At 40.9% G+C, this 23,808-nt stretch overlaps 1 protein-coding gene across 2 annotated transcripts; it reads right to left on the reverse strand.

The window, feature by feature from the left end:
- Nucleotides 1-603: 603 nt before the first annotated feature.
- On the reverse strand, nucleotides 604-11,344 carry LOC143420373 (CD276 antigen-like). Of its 2 annotated transcripts, none has more exons than XM_076888417.1 (6): nucleotides 10,998-11,344; nucleotides 5,674-5,988; nucleotides 5,333-5,599; nucleotides 4,696-4,992; nucleotides 3,569-3,669; nucleotides 604-2,957 (listed from the first exon to the last, which is right to left on the reverse strand). In XM_076888417.1, exons 1-6 carry the CDS (start codon nucleotides 11,053-11,055, stop codon nucleotides 2,877-2,879), a joined length of 1,119 nt encoding a protein of 372 aa, XP_076744532.1. In that variant the 5' UTR covers nucleotides 11,056-11,344; the 3' UTR covers nucleotides 604-2,876. The 2 variants fall into 2 exon arrangements, with proteins under 2 accessions (XP_076744532.1, XP_076744531.1); XM_076888416.1 differs by having other exon boundaries at nucleotides 604-3,005.
- Nucleotides 11,345-23,808: the final 12,464 nt, after the last annotated feature.

Raw genomic sequence — 23,808 nt, forward strand, 5'->3', positions numbered from 1 at the left:
ACGTGATATTATGTTGTTCAAACGTGAAAAGTATATTGTACAAACATGATGATATATTGTTAGAACAATAAACTTTTCACGTTATAACGTGATACACTTGTATTTTTCTTTTGCCTGGGTGGCAGCTCTACGCTTCCGTAGTAAAGGGGAGCGTATGGAGAGATCTTACGGCTTTAAATTAAAACACTGCAAGTAACAATGCGTGTACATGAGACTTTCTTACAAGGATATCCTGGCCAATAACAACAGCAAAATAATCAATGGAGCTGCATAAACACACTCACATAGGCGAACATCCAAATACACAGGAAAAAATAACAGAGATTATACTAAAATAGAGACGATAAAAATTAGATACCAAAGTAACCAAAACATAATTTTCAGTGTCATTAAAGAATTAATACCTTCATTATAATTATTTTCTTATTCCAGAAACAAGGGTAATAAACATTTGCTTCAACTATCTAAAAGTCTGAAGGACAATATAGAGACAATAGCTGCATTTTACAGCATAAAACAAAGTCCTTGTCATTGTTTAGCAAAATATTAGCAGAATAAACAATACTGTGCAGAAAAGTCAGAATGTATTTGCATTGACTCTTTATTTTGAACATGTGTATAACACGTATTAAAATAGTACGACAACAGAGAAGAAAGGGACAAACAAACAAAGCAAAACAAAAGAAAAACAAAGCAATAATAATCATAAACAACTTAGAAGCATAAACTCATTTAATCCCACCCCCTTTCCACTGTTTAGTAATTAACATGTATTTTTATTCACACACACACACACACACACACACACACACACACACACTTTAGTGTTATACAGATACAGGGAAGCTTTAAATTTAATTCCCCCTTCAAATTGTATCCCTGTTCTTTTTTAGAATTTTTTTTTTTTTTTTTTTTAGAATATTGGCAGGAAGTAGGTTGTTTATTGCTTTATACATAATTTGTGCAGTGAGAAAATAAACGTAAAGTCCTCATATGAGGATGTAGGATCTTAGGAGGCCACTACAACTAGATTTATGCACATAAATGTCTTCATTTTAGGGACTATGTTGTGCTATGAGCATGTACATGGCAATAGTGGGAAGGAAAAACTCCCTTTAAAGGAAGAAACTGTTAGTCACAGTTGAAGCGCCCTACTGTCAGATGGCTGCTGTTAAAGCTGCAAACTGTGCAGTAGTTTGGTGGTGGTGGTCAGAGGGCTCGGTGGCGCCAGTGTCCGGCAGCCTCGCCTCTGTCAGTGCGCCCCAGGGCGGCTGTGGCTACACTGTAGCTGCCATCACCAGTGTGTGAATGGGTGGATGATTGTGTATAGTGTAAAGCGCTTTGGGGTCCTTAGGACCAAGTAAAGAGCTATACAAATACAGACCATTTATCATTTACCATTTTAGTTTGCGCTTTGGTGGAGCTGAAATGCATTAAGTGCCTTAGAAGCACAGAGATACTTGTTTTAATGTGTAATGCAATTAAACTCACAATGTCTTATAACAGCACTGAAATGACAGGATATACTGTGTCCATCCTTTCTTTCTCATTCAATAACTGAAAAACTATTTTGTAATTAAAACCTTACCCACCAGGGGGCAGCGCTGTTCCAGAAAGTTTTACTTTGGTTGCCAACCCTGCAATAATAAGAAAAGCAGCAAATATTCTGCCACGAGGAATTTGAGGCCCCATAAAAAATATCACTTTGGACCCCAGCACTTTAAATTTGCAAACCATGACAGCCTTAAAAATATTACATTAGACAGACATGGATCCATATTCTGCTTCGTTAAATCAGTGAGTCTTTCATCCTGTGTTCTGTTTTTCTTCCTGTCTCTTTAGGGAGTAATTCATTCCAACTGTGTTCCCACCTGTTGCCCATCCTCTCGTTATCCTTTGTCTTTGCCAGTTTCCCGAATCACCTGAACTGGTTCCTTTCAGTGTAGAAGTTTACTCTGAGCCCGTTTCAGGGCTCAGAGGGGGGCAGGGGGCAGGGATAGCTCAGTAGGTAAAGTGGTCGCCCTATGATCGGAAGGTCGGCGGTTCGAATCCACTTAACGGCTACCCTGAGGTACCCCTGAGCAAGGTACCGTCCCTACACACTGCTCCCTGGGCGCCTGCTTAGTGGGCTGCCCACTGCTTCACTGAGTGAATGGGTCAAATGCAGAGAAAAACAAGTAATTTCCCCATGGGGATCAATAAAGTATCCATTATTATTATTATTTTTTTCGGATGGCTGAAGTCCTCACCATGTCTGTAAGGGAGAGGCCAGCCAGCCTTCAGAGAAAGTTCATTTATGCTACTTGTCTCCGTCTTTGAGTCACTATTCAGAGCTATGACCATAGGCGAGGGTAGGGACATAGATGGACAGGTGAATCATGACTTCACTTTCATGCTTGACCCTCTCTTCACTAAACCGACAGATGCAGCGTCTGCATCACTTCATCCATGTCCACAATCTCCTGCTGCCCTCACGAGTGAAAAACACCCCGAGATACCTAAACTTCTCCACTTGGTGCAGCAACTTGTTCTTGACCCTGAGTGGACTTGTCACCTCTTTCCAGCTGAGGACCACAGTTTCAGACCTGGAGGAGATGTTAATTATCATTCTGCTGTGTCCACCTGATGTAACCAACATAACCTCATCATCTACAAAAACCAAAGATGAGCTTCTGAGGACACCAAAGTGTAAGACTTTCATGACATGGTTGAAGAAAAAGCCAAATTTACAGTGTGGCACCATCATGACTAGAGATCATCTTCTTAGTGCAGGTCTTTGGTTCTTTTGACACAGGGAACATGAGACTCCTGGGTTCTGGATCAGCTGGTTTGGGGACCTCTGGATACTGAGCCCCTGGATCAGTTGGATAAGGACACTATAGCTCTGGCTGCAAAGGTTCAGGCTCAGGATTTGCAGTCTCAGACATGGTCCTGGTGTTGGTAACACTCTGCGTTGACTGATGAAAAGAAGCAAAATCGCTGCAGTGAAAACAGGTATTGAGTTGCTGCAACGACAAACAGGAGCAGAGCTGCAGTAATGAATAACAAATCAATGACAAACATAAAATAGCTGTTAGATTATAGCATGGTCACAATCATTGTTGTACTGCTGAAATTTACCTTTCACTCTGTGAATCTAACTTAAATGTGTTTAGTAACAGTAGTTCAATAATCATCAACTCCAACATGAACAGCAAAGTTTCCCTCATGATGGCAGAATGATGCAGACAGACTAGCTCAGCGTTTCCCATCTCCCCAGTTACCTAATGTGTAAATATTGTGTAAGTTTCTCACTCTCCTTTGTCTCATTGTCCCTCACAGTTGTGTTCTCCATCAAAGTACATTTTCCCTGCTGAGCTGAAGTTTTAATTTTCCTCGTTTTGTTACTCATGTTATATTGTACTTTGTTTCAGTTTAATAGAGACACCTTTTTATTTTATTCGCCTGTGTTTCCGAGTCCTGTGTTTGAGCCCCACTCCAACTACTCAGTCAGCCCATTCAGCTTTACCTTTTCAGTTTCGATGGTGCAAGCTAATAAATTATGAAAAGTGCAATACAGGCCTCTTACCCTTCTCTGTGTGCTGCAGATTGCAGCAGTTGTCAATAGGCCGATCAGTACAATTCCAGACCCCAAAGCTGTGACAATGGCTACAAGGTTAATGTGACGTCCTGAAACAGAAGAGTCAATTTCTACTAATAAATTCCTCAAGGAATCCAGTTCAAATCCAGTATAAAACTTCGCATTTAAAATACAGTTTCTATATTTTTTCCTCTTTCTTTAAAACTTTGTAAATACAATCCAGTAATGATGCTGATATTCTACAGTTTCCAGTGCAGAAGACATTTTAAAATCAACAGAACTGTAAAATGCCCTCAAACGGTCATGGTCCCTGTGCGTTTTGTATTCTCTCTCCCTCCTCTCTGCCTGGATTTCCCCTTTCACTGTATATATTCTGCACTGATGTTGTAAATAAACTTTGGAAACGTCAACCTGCTCTGCGCTTGAGTCCCTGCTATCGACCCTGACACAAACTACCTTTGTTCATTAATTAGTTTTGTTAAAAAGCTTGTATACATTTGTATGTATGCACTTAAATGTTGAGTGTTGTTTTTGATTGAACAGACAATATCAGTAAAAATGTGACATTTGCTGCACAAAAAAGAATGGTTGAGATGCTCATAGGGCCCTATTACATTGTTTAACTGAAATACTCAGAAGCATAAAGAGGTTCAATCCAAAAAGAATTGCGAAAGACAGCTCTATTTTTAATAATCTTGAATTTCTCTTTATCAATGATCAGATTTCCTATTTTGAATATTGAAACATCATTTCAAAAAAAACTATTAATATTAATGCAAAAATTTTTTTTTATTGTTAATAGTCAAATAGAAGTTTGAAGGTGATATCTTTTCATTAAAAGGTTTTCCCTGCAGTGGGAACTTCCAAAAAACTCACTTAAGAAATAATAATAATAATAATAATAATAATAATAATAATAATACAGATGAATCAAGTGGACCAATATGACATTGCCATATTTTCTCCACTTGAAAAACTAAATCTGTTGGGCATCTTTCCTGGCCTTCAGACAACAATTCTGATTGGTAAAGTACCACACGGGACAGGCAAAAACAAACAAACAAAAAGAACCCCCAGCACTTATTTTCTGACTTTTTAGGTTAACTTAATCTCACCTTTGATTATTCTCAGGTGGATGTGGGTAATGTGAGTCCCCTCAGCATTACTGAGCTTACAGGTGTACATCCCCTCCTGTTTTGTAGATAAGTCCTTTAGCATGAGACTGCCTGACTTGGACACATTCTTCACCTTCTCCCTCCACTCGTCTGACACAGAGTAGGTAAAGTTGGTCCCAGTCTGGTTCACGATGGTCTGAGTCTGGTTGAATTTCCAGACGAGGCTGAAGTTGGTGAGTGAAGCGTTTGGCGAGGTGCAGGTGATTGTTACACCAGTACTGGGACCACTGATATGAGCTGAAAGACAACGAAAACCACAGTAGATACTCCAACTACAAGGAAGCCCTAAGCAATCGGGTCCCCACCAATACTTTAACCCGAACATTCCCACACAATTCAGACCCAGTTACATGTATCCAAGGTAAACATCTGCATGCATATAATCACAGTGAATTTATTACAAGTGATGCCATGTCCTTAACTACACAGCTCTTCTCAGGCAATACTCGAGTTTGTTATTTTAAACCGAAAGCACAAGTGACGTCTTGTGTGTATGTCGTACTGGGCCTGAGTAGCTGATCCACCTACAGTTGCTCTGCACCAAAGTTTGAGAATCTCAGTTGGTTGAAATACTCACATAGTCTCTGCAGAGTGGCTCTCCTCCTGTTCCTGCGAGTGCTGATGGTGCAGATAAAGAGCAGGTCATAAACACCGGCTGAAAGCATCAGAGAACTGCTGATGTTGTAAAGCAGCTGCTCAGTCCTCTCAACTGTGGTGGTGTTAGTGAAGGTGATGTTGGATGGAGGGCTGGTGGACCAGGAGAGCTGAGGTTCAGGGTAGATCCCCTCTGAACGGCAGCTGATCCAGTTTTCAACCTGATCAAGACTGACTTCTTTAACTGGAGCTGAAATAAATGAAGATTACAAGCAGTGAGCAATCTTTATAAATGAGCTGATGTTTACTGCAATTTTCTCATACCATCTACTTTTAGGTTGACAAATGACTCCTGGTTTCCCATGATGGTGCTGGTGTGGCACTTATATCTGCCCTCATCCTGAACCTCCACACTTGTCAGCTGGAGTGAGGAATTTCCACTGGAGATCTGGTCCTTGAACACTGAAGTCCTGTTTCTGAAGCACTGGTCTTGGTGTCCAAACTGGTTTTTGCTGTGGTAGTACGAGTGGACACGAAGGTCTCTTGGTGTCTTAAACCAGTGGATGACGATTTCTTTCCCAATCTGGGAACTGCATGGTAAGATGCATCTCTCCATAAAATTACAGGATTCCTCAGTATCTGAAACAGACAAACACAAGAAAGGTTCAATTTGGGGAAAAAGCATGCTAGAAGAGCTTCTGCTCTGAGCAAATATATTGGCATGATGCGTCTTAAGAAATGAGACCAAGCATTTATTTATGACTTCATCTAAAAATAGATCTGCCCGTTTTATTTCAAATAAGCATCTTTCTAAGATAAGATAAGATAGAACTTTATTAATCCCTCGGGTGGGTTCCTCTGGGAAATTCGAACCAAATTCTAAATCAGTTTGATAAACGTCAGTAAACTAAACAGGAGAAGATGAATAAATCTTACATTTCTGTGCAAGGCACTTGAGGGTTGGCACACAGATAATGTACAAGAACTGAAGGGGATGCACAACCAGGATGCCTGAAGAAGGTGAGATCCCTGACTGCTAACATAGCTTATTGCAGTCAGACAGCAACAAAAACATGTAGAACTACAGGAAAAAGGTGCTAAATGAGACAAACTGGCAGAGCAACGTCAAAAGGGTCTGTAGCTTCAAATTTAAAATGCAGAAACAACATCCAAGCTATTTTGTATTATTTTGCAAGCAGAATTAACACACCAATTAGAAAATACATTTAAATGTTTAAATGAAATCAGCTTTCTGAATCTAATAGTATTGCTGGTAAAATTTCACAAATATGTTCAGATCTTCACACTGACAAAGGAAATCCTTTCCTGGTTTGGGAGACATTTCTTTAAAATCTTTCTTTAAAAGGCAAAAGCCTGAACTCATTGTCTCTTCTGCTATAAAACAAAACAAAACAAAAACAAATGTAAAGTGAACTAAACTAACCTAACACATTTTGCACTTTGTGATTTTGCACACCTGTTGAATTACCTGAAGCAAATATTACTCAGCCAATCAAATCACATGATGGCTACTTTAAATGAGCAACAGCATTCAGGGAGAAAGGTGCTAGACAGGCTGGTCTGAGTGATTCATACAGAGCGGATCTACTGGGATCTTCCCACACAGCCATTACGAGGATTTACAGAGACCTGTCTGAAAATGAGGACATATCAGTGAGTGCACAGTCTCTGGGCGAAAATGCATTGTTGTTGTTGATGCCAGACGCCAGAGGAAAACGACCAGACTGCTTTGAGCTCATAGGACACCAACAGCAACTCAAATAACCACTTTTTTTTACATCCAAGATAGAAGACAATCTGTGAACACACAACCACAAGTGTAGTTCTGGTGGAAGGCAGTGTTAAAGACCTCTTTTTCTCTGCACTGTCAAAAGAGGAAACAAAATGGGTTCAATTTAGTTTTAGTCTTATTTATATGAGAAAACCTCCACAATCAGATGACCCTCCCCCATGAGCAAAAACTCCCCTTTTAACAGAAAGAAGCCTCCAGCAGAACCAGGCTCAGGGATGGGAAGCCATCTGCAGTGACTGATGGAGGAAGACAGGACAAAGACTGTGCAAGAGAGCCATGGATTAATAATGACTAATGTTTAAAAGCAAAATGATGTAGAAACACACAGTGAATAAAGAGAAGAGAGTGAAGAAAAAAAACTCAGTGCATCATTGTAATGTCTTAGCAGCCTGGACCTATTGCAGCCTAACTGAGGGAGGATTCGGAGTCACCTGATCCAGCCCCAACTATATGCTTTAGACTTAAAACTTTACTTTTTGCTAATCTTAATCAAGGATCAAGGAGACAGAGATAGTGTCTGTCTCCTTGATTCAAACTAGCCTTCTACTCCTGTCTTCTACTTTTAGATACTCAACGAACAACATGTAAGCCTGCAGTGTTAGTACAAAGTGCTCTAATTGGGTAATATGGTACTATAAGATCTTTAAGATAAGATGGGGCCTGATTCAAGACCTTATAGGTGAGGAGAAATTTTACATGTGATTCCTGATTGACAGGGAGCCAATGAAAACAAGCTAAATATGCATTCTTTTTCCTAGTCGCTGTCAGTGCTCTTGCTACAGTATTCCAGATGAACTTTTAGAAGAACGTGACAATGAATTAGTCCTGCATAGAAGTAATAAATGCATAAACTAGTTTTTAGCATTACTCTAAGACAGGATGTTTGTAACTTTAAAGATAGATGTGGGACTGCTCTCTTTGACAAACGCAAGAAAAAGAGTCCCATGTATTTGTTAAATGTGCGCATGAATTACATATTCTCCTCAAAAAGAACTCAAAGACTGCAACAATTTTGCTGGAGGCCAAGATAATGCCATCCAGAGTAAGCATCTGGTTAGACAAAGTGTTTCTGAAATACAACAGCCTCAGTTTTATCTGACTTCAGTGCGAGGACCTAATTTAGAAACAGTCAGTGTCACCGTGTCAAAAAGCTGCTGCCGTGGTTTGCCGAGTAAGCAAACTGCCATTTTAGTTGCTGAACTGTTGGGAATCATTTGAGCAGACTAATGAGTCTGAAAACTTGCAGCGTTTTGCACATGCTTTTCTCTGAAAACAGTGTGGCATACAAGCTAAAGCAGAGGAGACTGAAGATCAATATGTTTCTTTTAGTAAGGGTGAGCTTATCTGTTAGAAATTGTGTTGCTGAGGCATTTATCCAAAGCACAGCTGTGATATCCTGAAAACTGAAGTCTGTGTGTAACAGCTGACCTGTATGATGTAACATCAACCATTACTTTCCGCCTTTTAGTGTTAGACAGACGTCTAAAGATAGTTTTGCTGTGGTGCAGAGTGCTAGGAAATTTGGTCCAAGGACTAAGCTCTTTGTGCAGCTGACCTCATTAAATATGTATGAAGGCTTTCTTTAGTGTTATCGATATATCTGAGGGCTTCTTTATTACGACTAGTCCACCTTCTAAACCTGAAATCTCTGACATAGCTCACTTGTACGGTGTGCAGAACTACACAAGATATACATAAAATATATAATTTACTGTCAGATCCTGACTCATCAATACACTGAAATATAATAACCTGTCTTTTTATTTTGACCTCTTTCTTTAAGGATCACCACAGCAGCTCACCTGCCTCCATCTTATCCTAGCTTTGTCCTCTATTACCTGATATCCTTGATTCTAATCCTGTCCATCCTCATCACTCTCACTGAAAATCTCATTGGGAGATCTCTTTCTGTCACAAGTCACCCCTCCTCACACTCATCTCTACTCACTACACCCTGCCTGTGCTCTCTTCTTTCACCAAAATAATCTAACACCCCACCTTGAACCAGTCTGTCACGCCTACTGCACACCTAACCACTGTCTCTCCGTCCTCATACATGTCTTACACCAGCCTCACATTTCTGTCACTCCTGACTTCCTCATGCAGTGCTGCACTTCCTTACTTAACACCCTATTACACACTTTGTCTAGATCCACAAAACACAATGCAAGTCTTTCTGGCCTTCTCTACACAAAGCAAAAATCACATCTGTTGTGCTCCCTCAGCATGAAGCCACACTGCTGCTCCCGGATTCTTTATTGTATACTGCAAGATTCAGACATTGATCTAAAACACTGCTGATCTTCCAGAATCAAATTACTTGCTGTATTTTGACACAGTTTTATGCATCATGGATCTGAGCGGTGTTGAAGAGCTGTAGGACTGCATTTGTGCTCGACACGGACTGATTTGTGGCTAACAATGTCAGAGACTGAGAATACTTGGGGGGGGGGAAATCACATTAGGTTACATATTCACTTCATCTTGTGGTTCCCCTGAGGCGCTCTGAAAGGGAATGCAAATATATTTTTAATTAGGTTAATGGCAGAGATAACTGTGCCCATGGGCCAGATTTACTGATGCTCTGCACCACAACAAAACCTTATTTAGATGTTAACAAGCTTCTGTCAGAGTTTAAATGAGACATGCAGCATGTGTTTGTCAGACTTACTCTTTCACAACGCAAAGGTTTGGCGACAGAATATTATGAGAACAAGCCGCACAAAAGGGTTGCTGCACGCAGTTTAGTGTTAAATGTTACGATGAAAAAAGCAAGTGTTATTTTGGTTAAGAGATTTGTGATTGTTGGAGAGTTTGTATGACGCATAAACACCGTTTTAAATTTACAGGACTCCTCAGAATCTGAAAGTTTAAAACCGTAACACTTGAAAAGGTCCAACTCAGGAAAAACAGCTTTTAGCTGAACGAGCTCGTTCTCTGACAGAGATACTGCAACATGACGAGACTTCAGAAATTCGCTCAAACGTTTATTTATGACTTCTTCCTCTGAAAATATGTTCAACCATTTTATTTCAAATATGCATTTTTTCCTTCATCAGTTTTACACACTAACATTTTTTAAAACTAGAAGAACAAGAACACATATCTCTGTGGTGAAGCTGGAGAAGACAAAAGAAACAAGGGATTTCTTTCTCTGAGGCATACTCATCATCAACATCAAGTCAGTGTGTCTCATAGAAACCCTGTCAGACACACAGGTGTGATTTTGAACTGCTGAAAATCATCAATTCATCGTATCATAAAGGAATTCTTTGCACCCAGAAACACTGAGACATAAGAAGTGGAATAAAAACAACCCGTTCTGATAGCAGCTGACACGGAGTCCAGCGGCAGTTATTCAGGTTAAATTATCAGCACCATTAGTTAACGTGGGCGGTTTTTTCAGAATCAGCAGCAAATGTCAAAAAGCTGACAGGGTGACCATGTACGCAGAGAACCCGGAGTTTCCACGGGAGCTGATAGGTTATGCCACAGAAACACGCTGGAATGAATCCAGGCAGATGGCCTTTATTTATTTATTTTTACATGTATTAATGTTACTCTGCATTATTTACAGATAACATTGACACGCATCTGCATGAGCTGTAGAAAAACCATTTCTCTTTCCTTCAGCGAGGCTTTTCGTTTTGTCAGATAATTTGAAACACCGGCAGTGTTAAAACTCCTAGACTGGACACCGGATAAATTACCGGGACAACCGGTAGACCGCGGAGTGGAGCCACCCGCATTGTCTGTGAAAGGCGACAGAGATCGTGTACGAAGTCAAAGCGAATGGACCTGGGCCATAAAACAAAAACAAGCAGAAATTTCTTACCTTCCATTGCGAGAGTCCACAAGCTCAGGAGGGACAGGGCAAGCAGACACCGCTTCATCGTGCCCTCCGCGTTAAAGCTTAAAATCGTTCAAAACTTTATTAAAATAAGAGGAATGTTCACGTTTCTCCATGCATGCATCGCAGCTCTCACAAGAGGTGCCCTGTAAAGTAACCATCCAGTATCCAATAAAAACGACTTCAATCAACTCCGTTAACAATATATCATATGGATACAAGCACGTCCAGGCCTATAAATATGACCCATCACCCGCACTCCCAGCAGTCCCGTGGATTTCTTGAAACCATGCAAGCCATTACGGTGCAGAAGGTCATTGGACTGACGGGGAGCGGCAGACTGCTCCTGTAGTTCTCCCCTGACGACAGCATCCTGGTCAAAGGTCATTTTATTTGCATATTTGATTGAACAGCACTGATAAAACAGAAAATATTTATGCCAGTATCGGGAGAAATGTGGATTTGCATATGCAGTGTGCAGATTGTGTCCACTGTGATTTTCTTACTGCACTTTAATGTAACCTCTTCACCCCACAATCGCCTTGATCTCTGCACGCACACAAACACGCAGACACAGAGGATATGACGATGCCATCTGTCTAAACTAATAGGAAGGTTACACCACGTTATAAGCTCTTACTTGCTGGTGTTAGTTGCAGATGTTTTTCCTTTCAGAAAGCATTTTATCTCATGACAGCAGGAACATTTCGACGGTCATTCATACATAAAAATAGATGACTTTCATATATTAAGACTAAAATGTCAGTTAGTGCAGTTTTTGACATGTCTGGTCAAATGCAGTACAGTCACAGCTAATGCAGATTCAGTTTTGCTTTTATCTGAAAATAAATCAAATTAAAAATCCTCTGAAATGATGACATAGTGAGTTTGGATATTACATTTGTGTTACTGGGGCGATTGCGGCTCAAGAGTTGGCAGTTCGTCTTGTAATCGGAAGGTTGCCGGTTTGAGCCCTGGCTTGGACAGTCTCTGTCGTTGTATCCTTGGGCAAGACCCGTTGACTACTGGTGGTGGTCAGAAGGCCTGGTGGCGCCAGTGTCCGGCAGCCTCGCCTCTGTCAGTGCGCCCCAGGGCAGCTGTGGCTACTATGTAGCTTACAGTCAGTGTGTGACTGGGTGGATGAGTGAATGTGTAAAGCGCTATACAAATACAGGCCATTTACCTAAACTGTGCTGTTTGTCAGGAACACTTGAGGCCAAAATAGATAACTGATTGTCACAGCTGGCAAGAGTTGGTAGTTATATACAGTCTGTATAAGCTTGGTTAATTTAACAAACATTTTTGAGGAGATAGTTGTTCCAGTAGTTTACAGTAGTTAGTTAGTGATTAGTAATCAGAGCCAGTGTGACTGAGCAGAGCGTGTGAGCGCGAGTGGATTTATGAATGTGAGTGGCTCAGACAGGGCCTGTCCTGGTCTGTTGGGTGGCCTGGCGAACCCTTCCTCTGCCCATAAAGATAAAACTTTATTGATCCCACCGCGGGGAAATTTGTGCGTTACCTCAGCTCAGGTAGAGATAGCAGAAGGACAATACAAAAAATACAAATAAAATACAACAGATACAAAATAAGTAAAATAATACACTATATATTTTATATAGTGAGAGACAGTATGCAAATAGCAGACAAATCAACAATACATCTCTTCCAATTAATGGCTAATTATTATTATTATTATGTTAAACATGGTCCAAAACATTCAATAAGCCAGCGGTCCCCAATCCCCGGACCGGTTGTTTGGCACCGGGCCACAAGAGTTGAGGCTTGGGTGTGAAATGTGTAGTTTTCAGGGTTTTTATCAGTTTTCAGCGTTATTTTGTTATCGTTTTTAATTGTTAACTCGGTTTTCCTGGGTCTTTTCACGTGTGTTATGAACAAATCTTCTTTTTTCGGTACCAGTACTGGTTTTATTTTGTTGTATTTATCCGCGACACCAAAAAAGCCAGTCAATGAAAATATTGTCGGGCATAAACAGGTCTGTGGCGCAAAAAAGGTTGGGGACCCCTGCAATAAGCCACATCAGTGTCAACCATCTGTCTACTGCTTACTACCATAGCCAAGTGGCTAACAAAGGTAAAATGAACCCCCAAAAGTTGATTCTGTTCATCCGGATGTAACATTTTCAGTGGGAGAAACATTTTGGCGGTCATTCAAGTCACTTGAATGACCGACGGCTGTCCCGGGCTCTGTGGGGCCGGGCAGCGCTGCTGAACTGGGCCCCGGTCCGGATGGGCCTACAGAAAGTAAAAAAATGGTTGTTTTTTTTTAGCTGAAATAATAAAGGATTACTTTTTAATAGACTAATTAATATAGACCAAGGGTGGCAAAAGTACAGACATTCTGCACTTAAAAGCACAGATAATTCTGTTTAAAATACGCTGATAAAAGGTCAAGTACTGATTCAACTTCTTTACTCAAGCAGAGATATTTGAAAGATCTACTTAGGTGAGTAACAAAGTATTTGTACTGCATTTCTTCCCACCTGTGAAATGCACAGAAAGATGTAAAAATATTTTTAACTCAGATTGTTGTATTGGACCGCTAAGGTTACAATAATATGACTGGATGTGCATGTTTTGAGTAGGTGGGTACTTTGTCCCTGGCCTTCTATAGGATTCAAGCTCTGAAGTCATTCAAGGTAAATTAGAAACAATGATGAAACAAGAACAATGAGGTAAACACCAATGTGAAATTAAAACGTTATTTATGTTTATAAAAAAGATGCACATAATATACAATGAAAAAGCATGATTGAAAATTAACAATGCAAAAACAGAATGTAATCAATTTACTAAATTTAGTAAAAACTGTAAAAAAAAAAAAGTTTCAGTATTAGTTGAGAATGTGAAAGAGACTTTGAGTTAAACATGATTTATATTTCAGAGATTGTCACGGTTCTGGGTTGGTTTGACCCAGCATTTTAAGTTCTTATATTTTGGTTTATTTTTGAATGATGGATCGTATCGTTTCCCTGGTGCCTTGTTGATTATTATTATTATTATTATTATTATTAACCTATTTTCAGTGATTCTGGTTTAGGGGTTTGTCTCATGTTTAACATAGTTTGAGTTCCATGTGTTATATTCTGTCTGCCTCTTTGTGTCTGCGTCCTTGTGTGATGTTTTCTTGTTTCCTGTTTTATTGTGAAGGTCTGCGTCTCATTTGAGTGTATTCAGTTTTACCTCCCTTGTCTCGTCTCGTTAGCCTAATTTCCCCCAGCTGTGTCTCCCTCCTGTTGCCCATTCCCTGATTACTTCCCAGTGTAGATTCAACTCAATAGTTTAAAGTGGTTATAACTGCACCTGTAATAAAGGCTAATTGGGTGCCAATATGTTTAAACATCTAACTACAATATCAATACTGTAGATTATATTATTAATGCAATGGTAATGATGATTATTAACAATAGCAGCAAAATAATTTCCCTGCTCTCCACACAAGGGACCAGAGATGCAGGCAGCTTCTGAAGTGAGTGAGATTAAACCTTGAGACATTAAATGGAGATGCAGGGAGACGTAGAGAGGATGCAGGGAAACCACACAGACGAACCAGCAACACACACCAGAAAACAGGGCTGAAATACACACAGGGCAATCAGGGAATGGGAGACAGAGCTGACGGGTGTTGAGAATAATAGACTGCTTGGTATACATTGGAGTTAGAGACACTGTAGTTTGTGATTGCTTGCAACATTATAACATGGCAGTTAATGGGTGTAAGAATAAAAAATAGAAAATAGGCCTGGATTGGGAACAAAGAACTGTGGTGCAGGGCAGGAGGACAACCAACCCCCACGAGTAGCACGAGTTACTGAGGGCGAGGGCCGACAATTCCCAGTGGACACTACCTTAAAAGGAGATGGGGGTCAGGGTGTCAGCACCCCTGGCCACTGTACCAGTGTATTTCCATTGTGGGGGTGTTTACTGTAGGGGGAGGAGACCAGAGGTTATAACTAACTGTTGTGTGGAATTCTTTAGATCAGCCTTTAGAATAGGACTGCAGTGTGCTGATCTCTGAATCAGAGAGAGACCAGCATTGTCTCCTAACACAAGACTAAGTAGAGAAGTAAAGAATACAATAATCTGAGACACTGACCTTCAAAATATAACAGAAACTCACACATTCAAAGACACAGACTAAGAAATATGGAGTTGACACAGAGGAACACAGGCAGGAATGACTAAACTGAGGAATGGTCCTGGGTCGGTGAGTTTGTTGTTATTTTCTATTTTCTTCTGATTTTGTATTAGTTGTTAGGATTTGGTTCTGGTGTTCAGTGTTTTATTATCCCTATCTGTGTTCTTCCCCCTTGTGCCTTGTCCGTGTCCCTGAGTTTGTGTTTGTAAAACAGTTTGTGAGTTTTCTGTTTTACTTTGAAGTTCTGTGTTTCGTCGTGTCTAATTAGGTTCAGCTGTGTTCCCCTCTGGTGTGTCATTCCTTCATTACCTTGTGTGTATTTATAGTGTGTGCCTGCCTGTGTTCCTCGTCACTCTGTGTGATTTGGTATTCCCCATTTCTATCTACTTTCCTTTCTCCGTGTCTTTCCTGCATGACTCCCCGCGTCCTTATGGTTTCAGGTAGTGATGGCCAAATGAAGCTTTCTGAAGCTTGTATTGAAAAACGGTTCATTAACTCAAAGCTTTTCAACACAGTCCTCTCTGGTGACATGGCCACAACACCAAGAAAAGCACAGTGGGGGGGACTGTGGAGAAGGCAAACGAACTCAACAACTTCTTCAACAGGTTTGACCAGCCCACAACCCCCCCACCCTCACCTTCACTACAGAGTCCTCCCCCCACTCTCCTGCCTCCCTCGCTTCCCCCCCTTCCTGACACCATGACACCCCCCTCCTCCAATCCCTCTCTCAGCAGCAAGACATCTCCCCCCCTCCCCTCCTCCCAAACATCTCCCAGTGTCACAGTGGATCAGGTCAGGAGGCAACTGAGGAAGCTTCGCCCCAGAAAGGCAGCAGGCCCAGACAAGGTGTGTCCTAGGATGCTTAAGGCGTGTGCTGCTGAACTTGGGGAGCCGCTACAACGAGTCTTCAACCTCAGTCTGCGACTGGGGAGAGTGCCCGCCCTATGGAAGACATCCTGCATCGTCCTGGTCCCCAAAAAGAACCGGCCCAATGAGCTGAATGACTTCCGACCGGTGGCACTGACGTCACATCTTATGAAGACTCTAGAGCGGCTCTTCCTCAACCTCCTCCGACCACAGGTACAACATGCCCAGGACCCACTACAGTTTGCATACAAGGCGGGTGTCGGAGTGGAGGATGCCATCCTGTACCTCCTACACAGAGCCCACTCACACCTGGATGGGGGAAAAGGCACGGTCAGGATCCTGTTTCTTGACTTTTCCAGTGCCTTTAATACCATCCGGCCCTGTATGCTTCAGGAAAAACTGAACAGGATGGAGGTGGACCCCTGCCTGGTGGCTTGGATCTCCGACTACCTCACCGACAGACCACAGTACGTCAGGCTGAAGGACATCACGTCTGACACAGTGGTCAGCAGCACAGGAGCACCACAGGGAACTGTGCTGTCCCCTCTTCTCTTCACCCTGTACACCTCTGACTTCTGCTACAACTCTGAATTATGCCACATTCAGAAGTTTGCAGACGACACGGCCATCATGGGGTGTATCTGGGATGATCAGGAAGAGGAGTACAGAAGTCTGGTGAGGAACTTTGTCGCATGGAGTCACACAAACCACCTGCAACTCAACACCTCAAAGACTAAGGAACTGGTTGTGGACTTCGGGAGGTCCAGAGAAGGTCCACTGCCAGTTCAGATAGAGGGGGAGGAGGTGGAGGTGGTCAACAAGTACAAGTACCTCGGGCTGTGGGTGGACAATAGACTGGACTGGTCATGCAACACAGAGCACCTGTATAAAAAAGCCCAAAGCCGACTGTACTTCCTCAGGAGGCTGAGGTCTTTTAACATCTGCAGGAAGCTCCTGAGGATGTTTTACCAGTCGGTGGTTGCTGGAGTACTTTTTTATGCTGTGGTGTGCTGGGGGAGCAGCACAGCAAAGAGGGACTCATCCAGGCTGGAGAAACTGATCAGGAGGGCTAGCTCTGTGGTCGGCATGAAGCTGGACACTCTGGTGACAGTGGCAGAGAAAAGGACATTAAAGAAACTGATGGACATTATGAACAATGCTGGGCATCCTCTGCACACGGCCATAAACAACCAGAAGAGTCTGTTCAGTGACAGGTTGCTTCTCCCCAAGACAAGAACTAACAGACTTAAAAACTCCTTTGTCCCACACGCCATCAAACTGTTTAACTCCTCTCTGGAGGGGAGAGGGAGGGGAGACAGGAGGACAAAGGAGGGGGGAACAACTAAGCTGTAGTGCCTCTGCACCTCACTGTACAATACCTTGTGCAATACTTTTTGTAAATAGTCAACAGTGCAATAGACTCAATACTTGAAATGTGCAATTCACTTGTATTTTTATTTTTTATTCCTATTTATTCTATTTATCCCCTTTGTATATTTTATTTATATTTGTCTCTGTATTTATATGTGTGTGTGTGTGTGTGTGTGTGTGTGTGTGTGTGTGTGTGTGTGTGTGTGTGTGTGTATATATATATATATATAACAGTTCTGTAACTGTAACTTCGGTCGTTGCTGTGCTTTTTTTGGAAGTCGAATTTCCCAGAGGAACCCACCCGAGGGATTAATAAAGTTCTATCTTATCTTATCTTATCTTATCTTATCTTATCTTATCTTATCTTATCTTATCTCTTATCTTATCTGGTGGCCAAAAATATGAAGAGCAGCTTGAATCTACAAAATAAAACCAACTGCTTCATTATGATTGCCCACTCTACAGAGTGGAATTCTGTCTGATATTGGGCCACCGTTGTGTTGCTTTATACATGTATTTTTTGGGGTGACAAAAATGTTGTTTATTACTTTAATAAATAATTTTGACCAGTAAACTTTCCTTGTTTAAGTATGCACCGTGGTTTGGTCTTTCTTTGCTTGTGACTTCTTGATGTTGGTAAATACAATAATTGAAAAATACCACGTTACATATAATATACATATAATAATGTACAACACATTATGGAGTATGCTTCTGCTGTGAGGTCCTGCCTCCATGTACTTATGCAGTTAATCGCTAGACGGGTGTATTTATAAATAATATTACATTAGGGAAATTTTCCTATACATATTTTTGACCTGGGGGTAGAATTGATTGTGAACTGGAAAGGGAAAGTGCTTATAAACTTGCAAATTAAAAACATGATGCATTTAAGGTAACCCTTTTCCATTTGTATTTAAGAAGAGAATTTGTTCCACTGTGCGATGGCCGAACCTGTTCCTTTTCATGGAGATAATTTCTCCTTCCTTAAGGAAAATCCCTTCACATGGAACAGAAGAGGCTGGAGTGCAGAGAAACTGGTATAGATGCAGTTATACATTCTAACTGGGCCCCACAAACTATCAGCTAAAGAGAATAAATAAATTCAATTGCTGCACATTTTGCAGACTAACATTTTAAAATTATTTAAAACATAAAATATATATTTTTATAACATTAAATGTAAAGAGTCAAATAGAAGTCTTTCTAAAGTTATTTAATGATATTTATATTATGAAAAGCAGATTTTTGACATTTGAAGTTTTTCCCGTTGTCAGATAAAATAAACACACAGAAAACAAAAGCAAACAACAAGAACACAAAGCTGGAAAACCCACCCTATTGACCAAAATGAACTCAAAATACTCTCACACAACAGAAACTCCTCTCTTCCTCGCTGGCTCCAAATCTCTCAATAGAAATATCAGTGGTTTGCTATCTGTAACCATCAAAACACTCCACAAATCCCGCGAATGGTTCACCTGCTTATAAACCACTGAATCAGATACCGAAGCAGTCACGTTCTAAATGAAGCTTCGGACGTCACTGATCACGTGACTCTGGCCAAACGAATCAAGCTTCAACACAGAGCTTCTGAAGCAGTGTGTCGATTTTTTTGACACAGGCACCGGAGCATCAGCTTCAAGTGGGCCATCACTAGTTTCAGGTTTGTTTACTAGTTTACCCAGTATAGGCTTTAGTTGCTCCCTGTTCCTCATTTCCTGTTTTGTACTGTGTTGTTGCATTTTGGATCCTTTTCTCACTTCACCACACGACTGCTGCCCCAGCGTGACAAGAACAGAGCCAAAAACCAAAGCGTTAGAAAACCACAACCAAAATACATCACAATAATAGAAAACAACGGTGGGTCAAAAGACCCAGGAGCATGTACAAACACTCCTCATTGTCCAGGTATGCTAGTACTAATCATTTGAATTGAACTGGACTTTTACTTTTGCTTTGTGAAGATGTTTTGCCTCCTGGACTATTGTAGACATTGTGTGTGCATCATATTCCAGTGAAATGTTTTTATCCATTATTAATCATTTTGGACTAAAGTGAGGAACTGACTCTTTTTTTTCAGTGTGAACAGCCCGACATCAGTTGGTTCAGAAGTGAATGTCTTGCTTTGTTACTTCTTGAAATTTACAGGAAAGAACGACGATGCTTTCAGACATACGAGAGGGGAAAAAAACTGAACACTGGTGCATTCAGGCAACAGTGCTTTACTTTTGGCAGATTCTTGTCTCCATGATAAGAAAGTCACATGTCACATGACTGTTTCACAATATTATCTTAATTAAAAAAATGTAATTTGTCCTTAGAGAACTGGACCTTTCCTGGGGGTTTCGCCTTCACAGCATTGCTGTGGTCATCTCTTTGCCTTGGCCTTCTCTGTCTGGTTCAGAATTTTCTCTGCAAGCAAAAAGGTGCTAACGTTTAGCAAACTCAAACTTTTTCCTTTCATGTGTATTGTTGTTCACTAATCAAAAAAACTCAATGGATCTTTCGTAACAGTTGTTCTGATCTTATCTTGACTTTGCCATACAATTTTTCAGAAGCCCTGCTTCCGAAAAAATTTCAACTTCATTTAGTGAAACTCAGCACATTGCAAGAGGTTTTATGACACCAACATTAGTTTTGAGTCAGCATCTGTAAGCAACTTACCAAGTTTTGAAATAGATCTTTAAACATTTAAAAATATTTAACACTTACATTTAAAAATGATTCTGCAGAAAATAATAATACTCTATATGTTTTTGAAGTTTCAATTCAAGTGATGAAAAAGGCTGCCAAATGACTAATTAGACAGTATATATTGACTTGCTTCAGTGCATTCCAATACAAAAAGAAAAAGGAAAACTGCCGGCTTACATCCGAGTCACTTCTCACCTCTTTGCATTTCTCGCCTCCTTGCCTGTCTTCTGATCTGAAAAAGGAGAAAAACCATCAGTACACACGGCTTATACATCAAAAGTTAATTCTTAATAAAGTGAAGGGAGAAGATTATTTTACCTTTCGTTTTATAGTACCAGATTAGAAGCACTACTAGTAGTACTACTACTACTATAGTAATGATAAGCCACACTGGAATGACTCTGTTGTCTGAAGATTGGAAGACAAAAATACATTTAAAACAACAGTACCTAGAGCCCACATGATGCTTGTTTGCTAATGTTTTTATTTTCCACAGATTTTACAGTTAATAACTTTAATACTTACCTTTAATACTGTCTAACTTGAGAAAGGTGTTTGTAATGTGTGTCTCCACAGCGTCACCGATTTCACACGTGTATGTTCCCTCCTGATCTGAGGATAAGTCCTGCAGTGTGAGGCTGCCTGACTCTGACACATCCTTTACATGCTGCTTCCACTCCTCTGAGACTGTGTAGCTGGCATCAGACCCAGTCCGACTCAGGATTATTTGACTGTGGTTGAATCTCCAGACAAGATCGGTTAGTGAAGAGTTTAAGTTGGAGCAGGGAATTGTTGTTGTTTCAGAGTAGGTACCCTTAACTGAAACTGAAAAACACAAGCAAAGACAAAAACAAAGCAAATTAACTGGAAGAAATCAGGGATTCAAGGAGCTTTACTGTCATTTGCATCACATGTTAATATGAGGTGGAACGAAATTATGGACACACGGTCCCGGAGTGAAAAGACGCAAAAAAATTTCTGTTTCTTCATTATTAAATCTAAAGTAATAAGTAATAAATAAAATGAAATGACAAGTAACAAAACAATACAATAAATATTACTATAAATACTACTATAACTAGAGTGCAACAACCATAATACTAGTATGGAGTATGGGTATAGCATGTATGTATAATTAAAGGTGTAGATAAATACTTTAGCACCAAATGGGCATGATGACCAGCACTGATAAAGTGACGGTGTCAGTAAGTGTCAGTAGTGATTAAGGTGCTATAATAGCAGTTCTTGTCCATTTATGCATTCAGAAGTCTCACAGCTTCTGGAATGAAGCCGTTTCTTAGTCTGGTAGTTTTGCATTTGATGCTCCTCAGCCTCCTGCCTGAGGGGAGCGGGACAAAGAGTGTGTCTGCTGGGTGAGTGGGGTACTTAATCATACAGGTGGCCCTCTTCCTGCATTTGGATGTGTGTATGTCGAGGCTGCCTCTGACAACTCTCTGTGTAGCGTTCACCACCCTCTGTAGAGCTTTCCTCTCTGCCACAGTGCAGTGTCCATGCCACACGTTGATGCCAGAGCACAGAATACTCTCCACCACACATCTGTAAATGGACATGAGGACTGAGCGCTTCAGCCTCCTCAGGAAGTAGAGCCTCTGGTGAGCCTTCCTGATCACCTTTTTTTCCCGGGTGAGGTTGCTATCTAAGTATATACCCAGGAACTTGTAGCTGGATACTACTTCGACTGCAGATCCTCCAATGTGCATGGGTTTGTGTGTGTGCACGTCTTCCCCTCCTGAAGTCCACGATCATCTCCTTCGTCTTCTTCTCATTTAAGCAGAGATTGTTTTTCCTGGACCAGTCCTCCAAATGTTCCACCTCCTTCCAGTACATATGCAAATGTACTGTTTATAAGATTGGGGAAACCCACAGTCAGCTGAGACTTAAGAAGTCACTCGTATGAGTGACGAAATGTTTCTCCCATAAAACGCTACGTCCAGATGAACAGAATCAACTTCTGGAGCTTTACTTACCTGGATGATTGAGCATGCATCAAGAAGTGGACATCTATGTCACCGCCTCTGTTCAAAGATGCTCGTTCACAGTGGACAGAGAGGGCAGTTCACAGTTTGACCCTAGAACATTTGACCCTAGAACTGAAGAAGCCTCTCAGATGAGAGATGAAATGTGTTCAAGCAACTTAAAGAGGTTCAGGTGCTTTTCTTTCCAAGCTCCTTAGACCTTTAGCAAAGTTGATGAAAACTTACATAAAGTCCAGAGGGATGAGTCAAAGAAAACAGGAATTCAGAAAAGCACATGAAACGCATAAAGGACAAGGAGAAGAGACAGAAAAAACACATTATGAGAAAGAGAAATATAAATACACGGAATAAACTAGGAGCAGGAATGTGTGGATATAGGTGCACAAAGCTCTGATGACGTATCCAAAGAAAGTGCTGACAGTTTGTAATGGAGGAGCGAGCCTGACATGAGGGTCAAACGCCTCCATTGTTTGTATTCCTCTGCGAGCAGGTGTCCTCAAAGTGTTTCGCTCAGCTGTTTCTGATCTCTCCTCATCAAGGCGCAGTACTGAAGACGCAATCAGTGTAGCAGTTCTTCATCAGATGATTATTGTAGCCTTTGTGATCTCAGTAGCACACTAAAACTCTGAAACTTTCAACTTTATTAGTTTAAAGATTTAGCTTTTCAGTTAATTAAGATCTGACACTATCCTATAAACTAAATAAATCCTAAAGAAACCCTAACTTTCCTGTGTGACTTCCATAACATTAGTTCTGCATGTTACATACAGTGGTCCCTTGCTATAACATGGTTCTGTCATGGTCCGGAGTCTGACGACTCAGTGTTTTGTGTTTCTTTATAATATTCTGTGTTCTTGTTTATTCTGTTATGTCTTTGGGTTCCGTTTGCCATTCGTTAGGGTTTTGTTTTGTGCCTGCCTGCTCCCACTGCTCTGAGTTCCCTCTGTCTATGGTGTCACTGTGTCTGCTTGTGAGTCTGTCTGTTCAGTTCAGTGTCTTCTCTGGTTCTCTGTGTCTGTTAGTTTCTGTCACGGCGAGTGAGATGAGCCATGTGGAAAATAAAGGAGGATCCAAACGCAGGCACTTGTAAAGGTGTGAGGGTGGTTTATTAAACACAAAATAAAAATGGACAAAAGGCGAACGGAACAAAGACTAAACTATACTGGGAACAAACTGACTACAGAACACGAACCTGAATATGAATGAGAGCGAGCAGAAACAGCTGGCAGTTGACAGCAGGGAAACACACAGATGAAGCAGGGTGGATACACAGACGGACCAGCAACTACAACGACAGAAGACGCGACTTAAATGCACACAGAGAAACACAGGGAGATTACACACAGGTGGGAGACACAGCTGGGAGTAATCAACGAGACGAGACAGAGGTAAAACTGAACACACTCACATGAGACGCAGACCTTCACAATAAAACAGGAACAAGAAACCATCACACAAAGACGCAGACTCGACACTGAGAGACAGACAGAAAATGACACATGGAACTAGAACTAAACGTGCAAAAAACATGAGAACACAAAACCTACGAACAACTCCCTAAACAAGAATAACTGAAACATAGATTCATAATCATCATCATCATCACCATAAGAAAAGAATCCAAAATGCAAAAACACACCAAAACATAACAACTCAAAATACTGGGTCAAACTGACCCAGAACTGTGACAGTTTCCTGTTTTATTCTGA

This window comes from Maylandia zebra, linkage group LG9 (assembly GCF_041146795.1).
Source record: "Maylandia zebra isolate NMK-2024a linkage group LG9, Mzebra_GT3a, whole genome shotgun sequence".
In the NCBI taxonomy this organism is placed as follows: Eukaryota; Metazoa; Chordata; class Actinopteri; order Cichliformes; family Cichlidae; genus Maylandia; species Maylandia zebra.

Excerpts from the sequence above, each read along its gene's own strand:
- LOC143420373 (XM_076888416.1), bottom strand. The coding sequence starts at position 11,055 with ATGAAGCGGTGTCTGCTTGCCCTGTCCCTCCTGAGCTTGTGGACTCTC. Across the intron at positions 5,989-10,997 it reads GTGGACTCTCGCAATGGAAG|ATACTGAGGAATCCTGTAAT; the intron begins GTAAGAAATTTC and ends TGTCTGTTTCAG. Across the intron at positions 4,993-5,332 it reads AGCCACTCTGCAGAGACTAT|CTCATATCAGTGGTCCCAGT; the intron begins GTGAGTATTTCA and ends GTTGTCTTTCAG.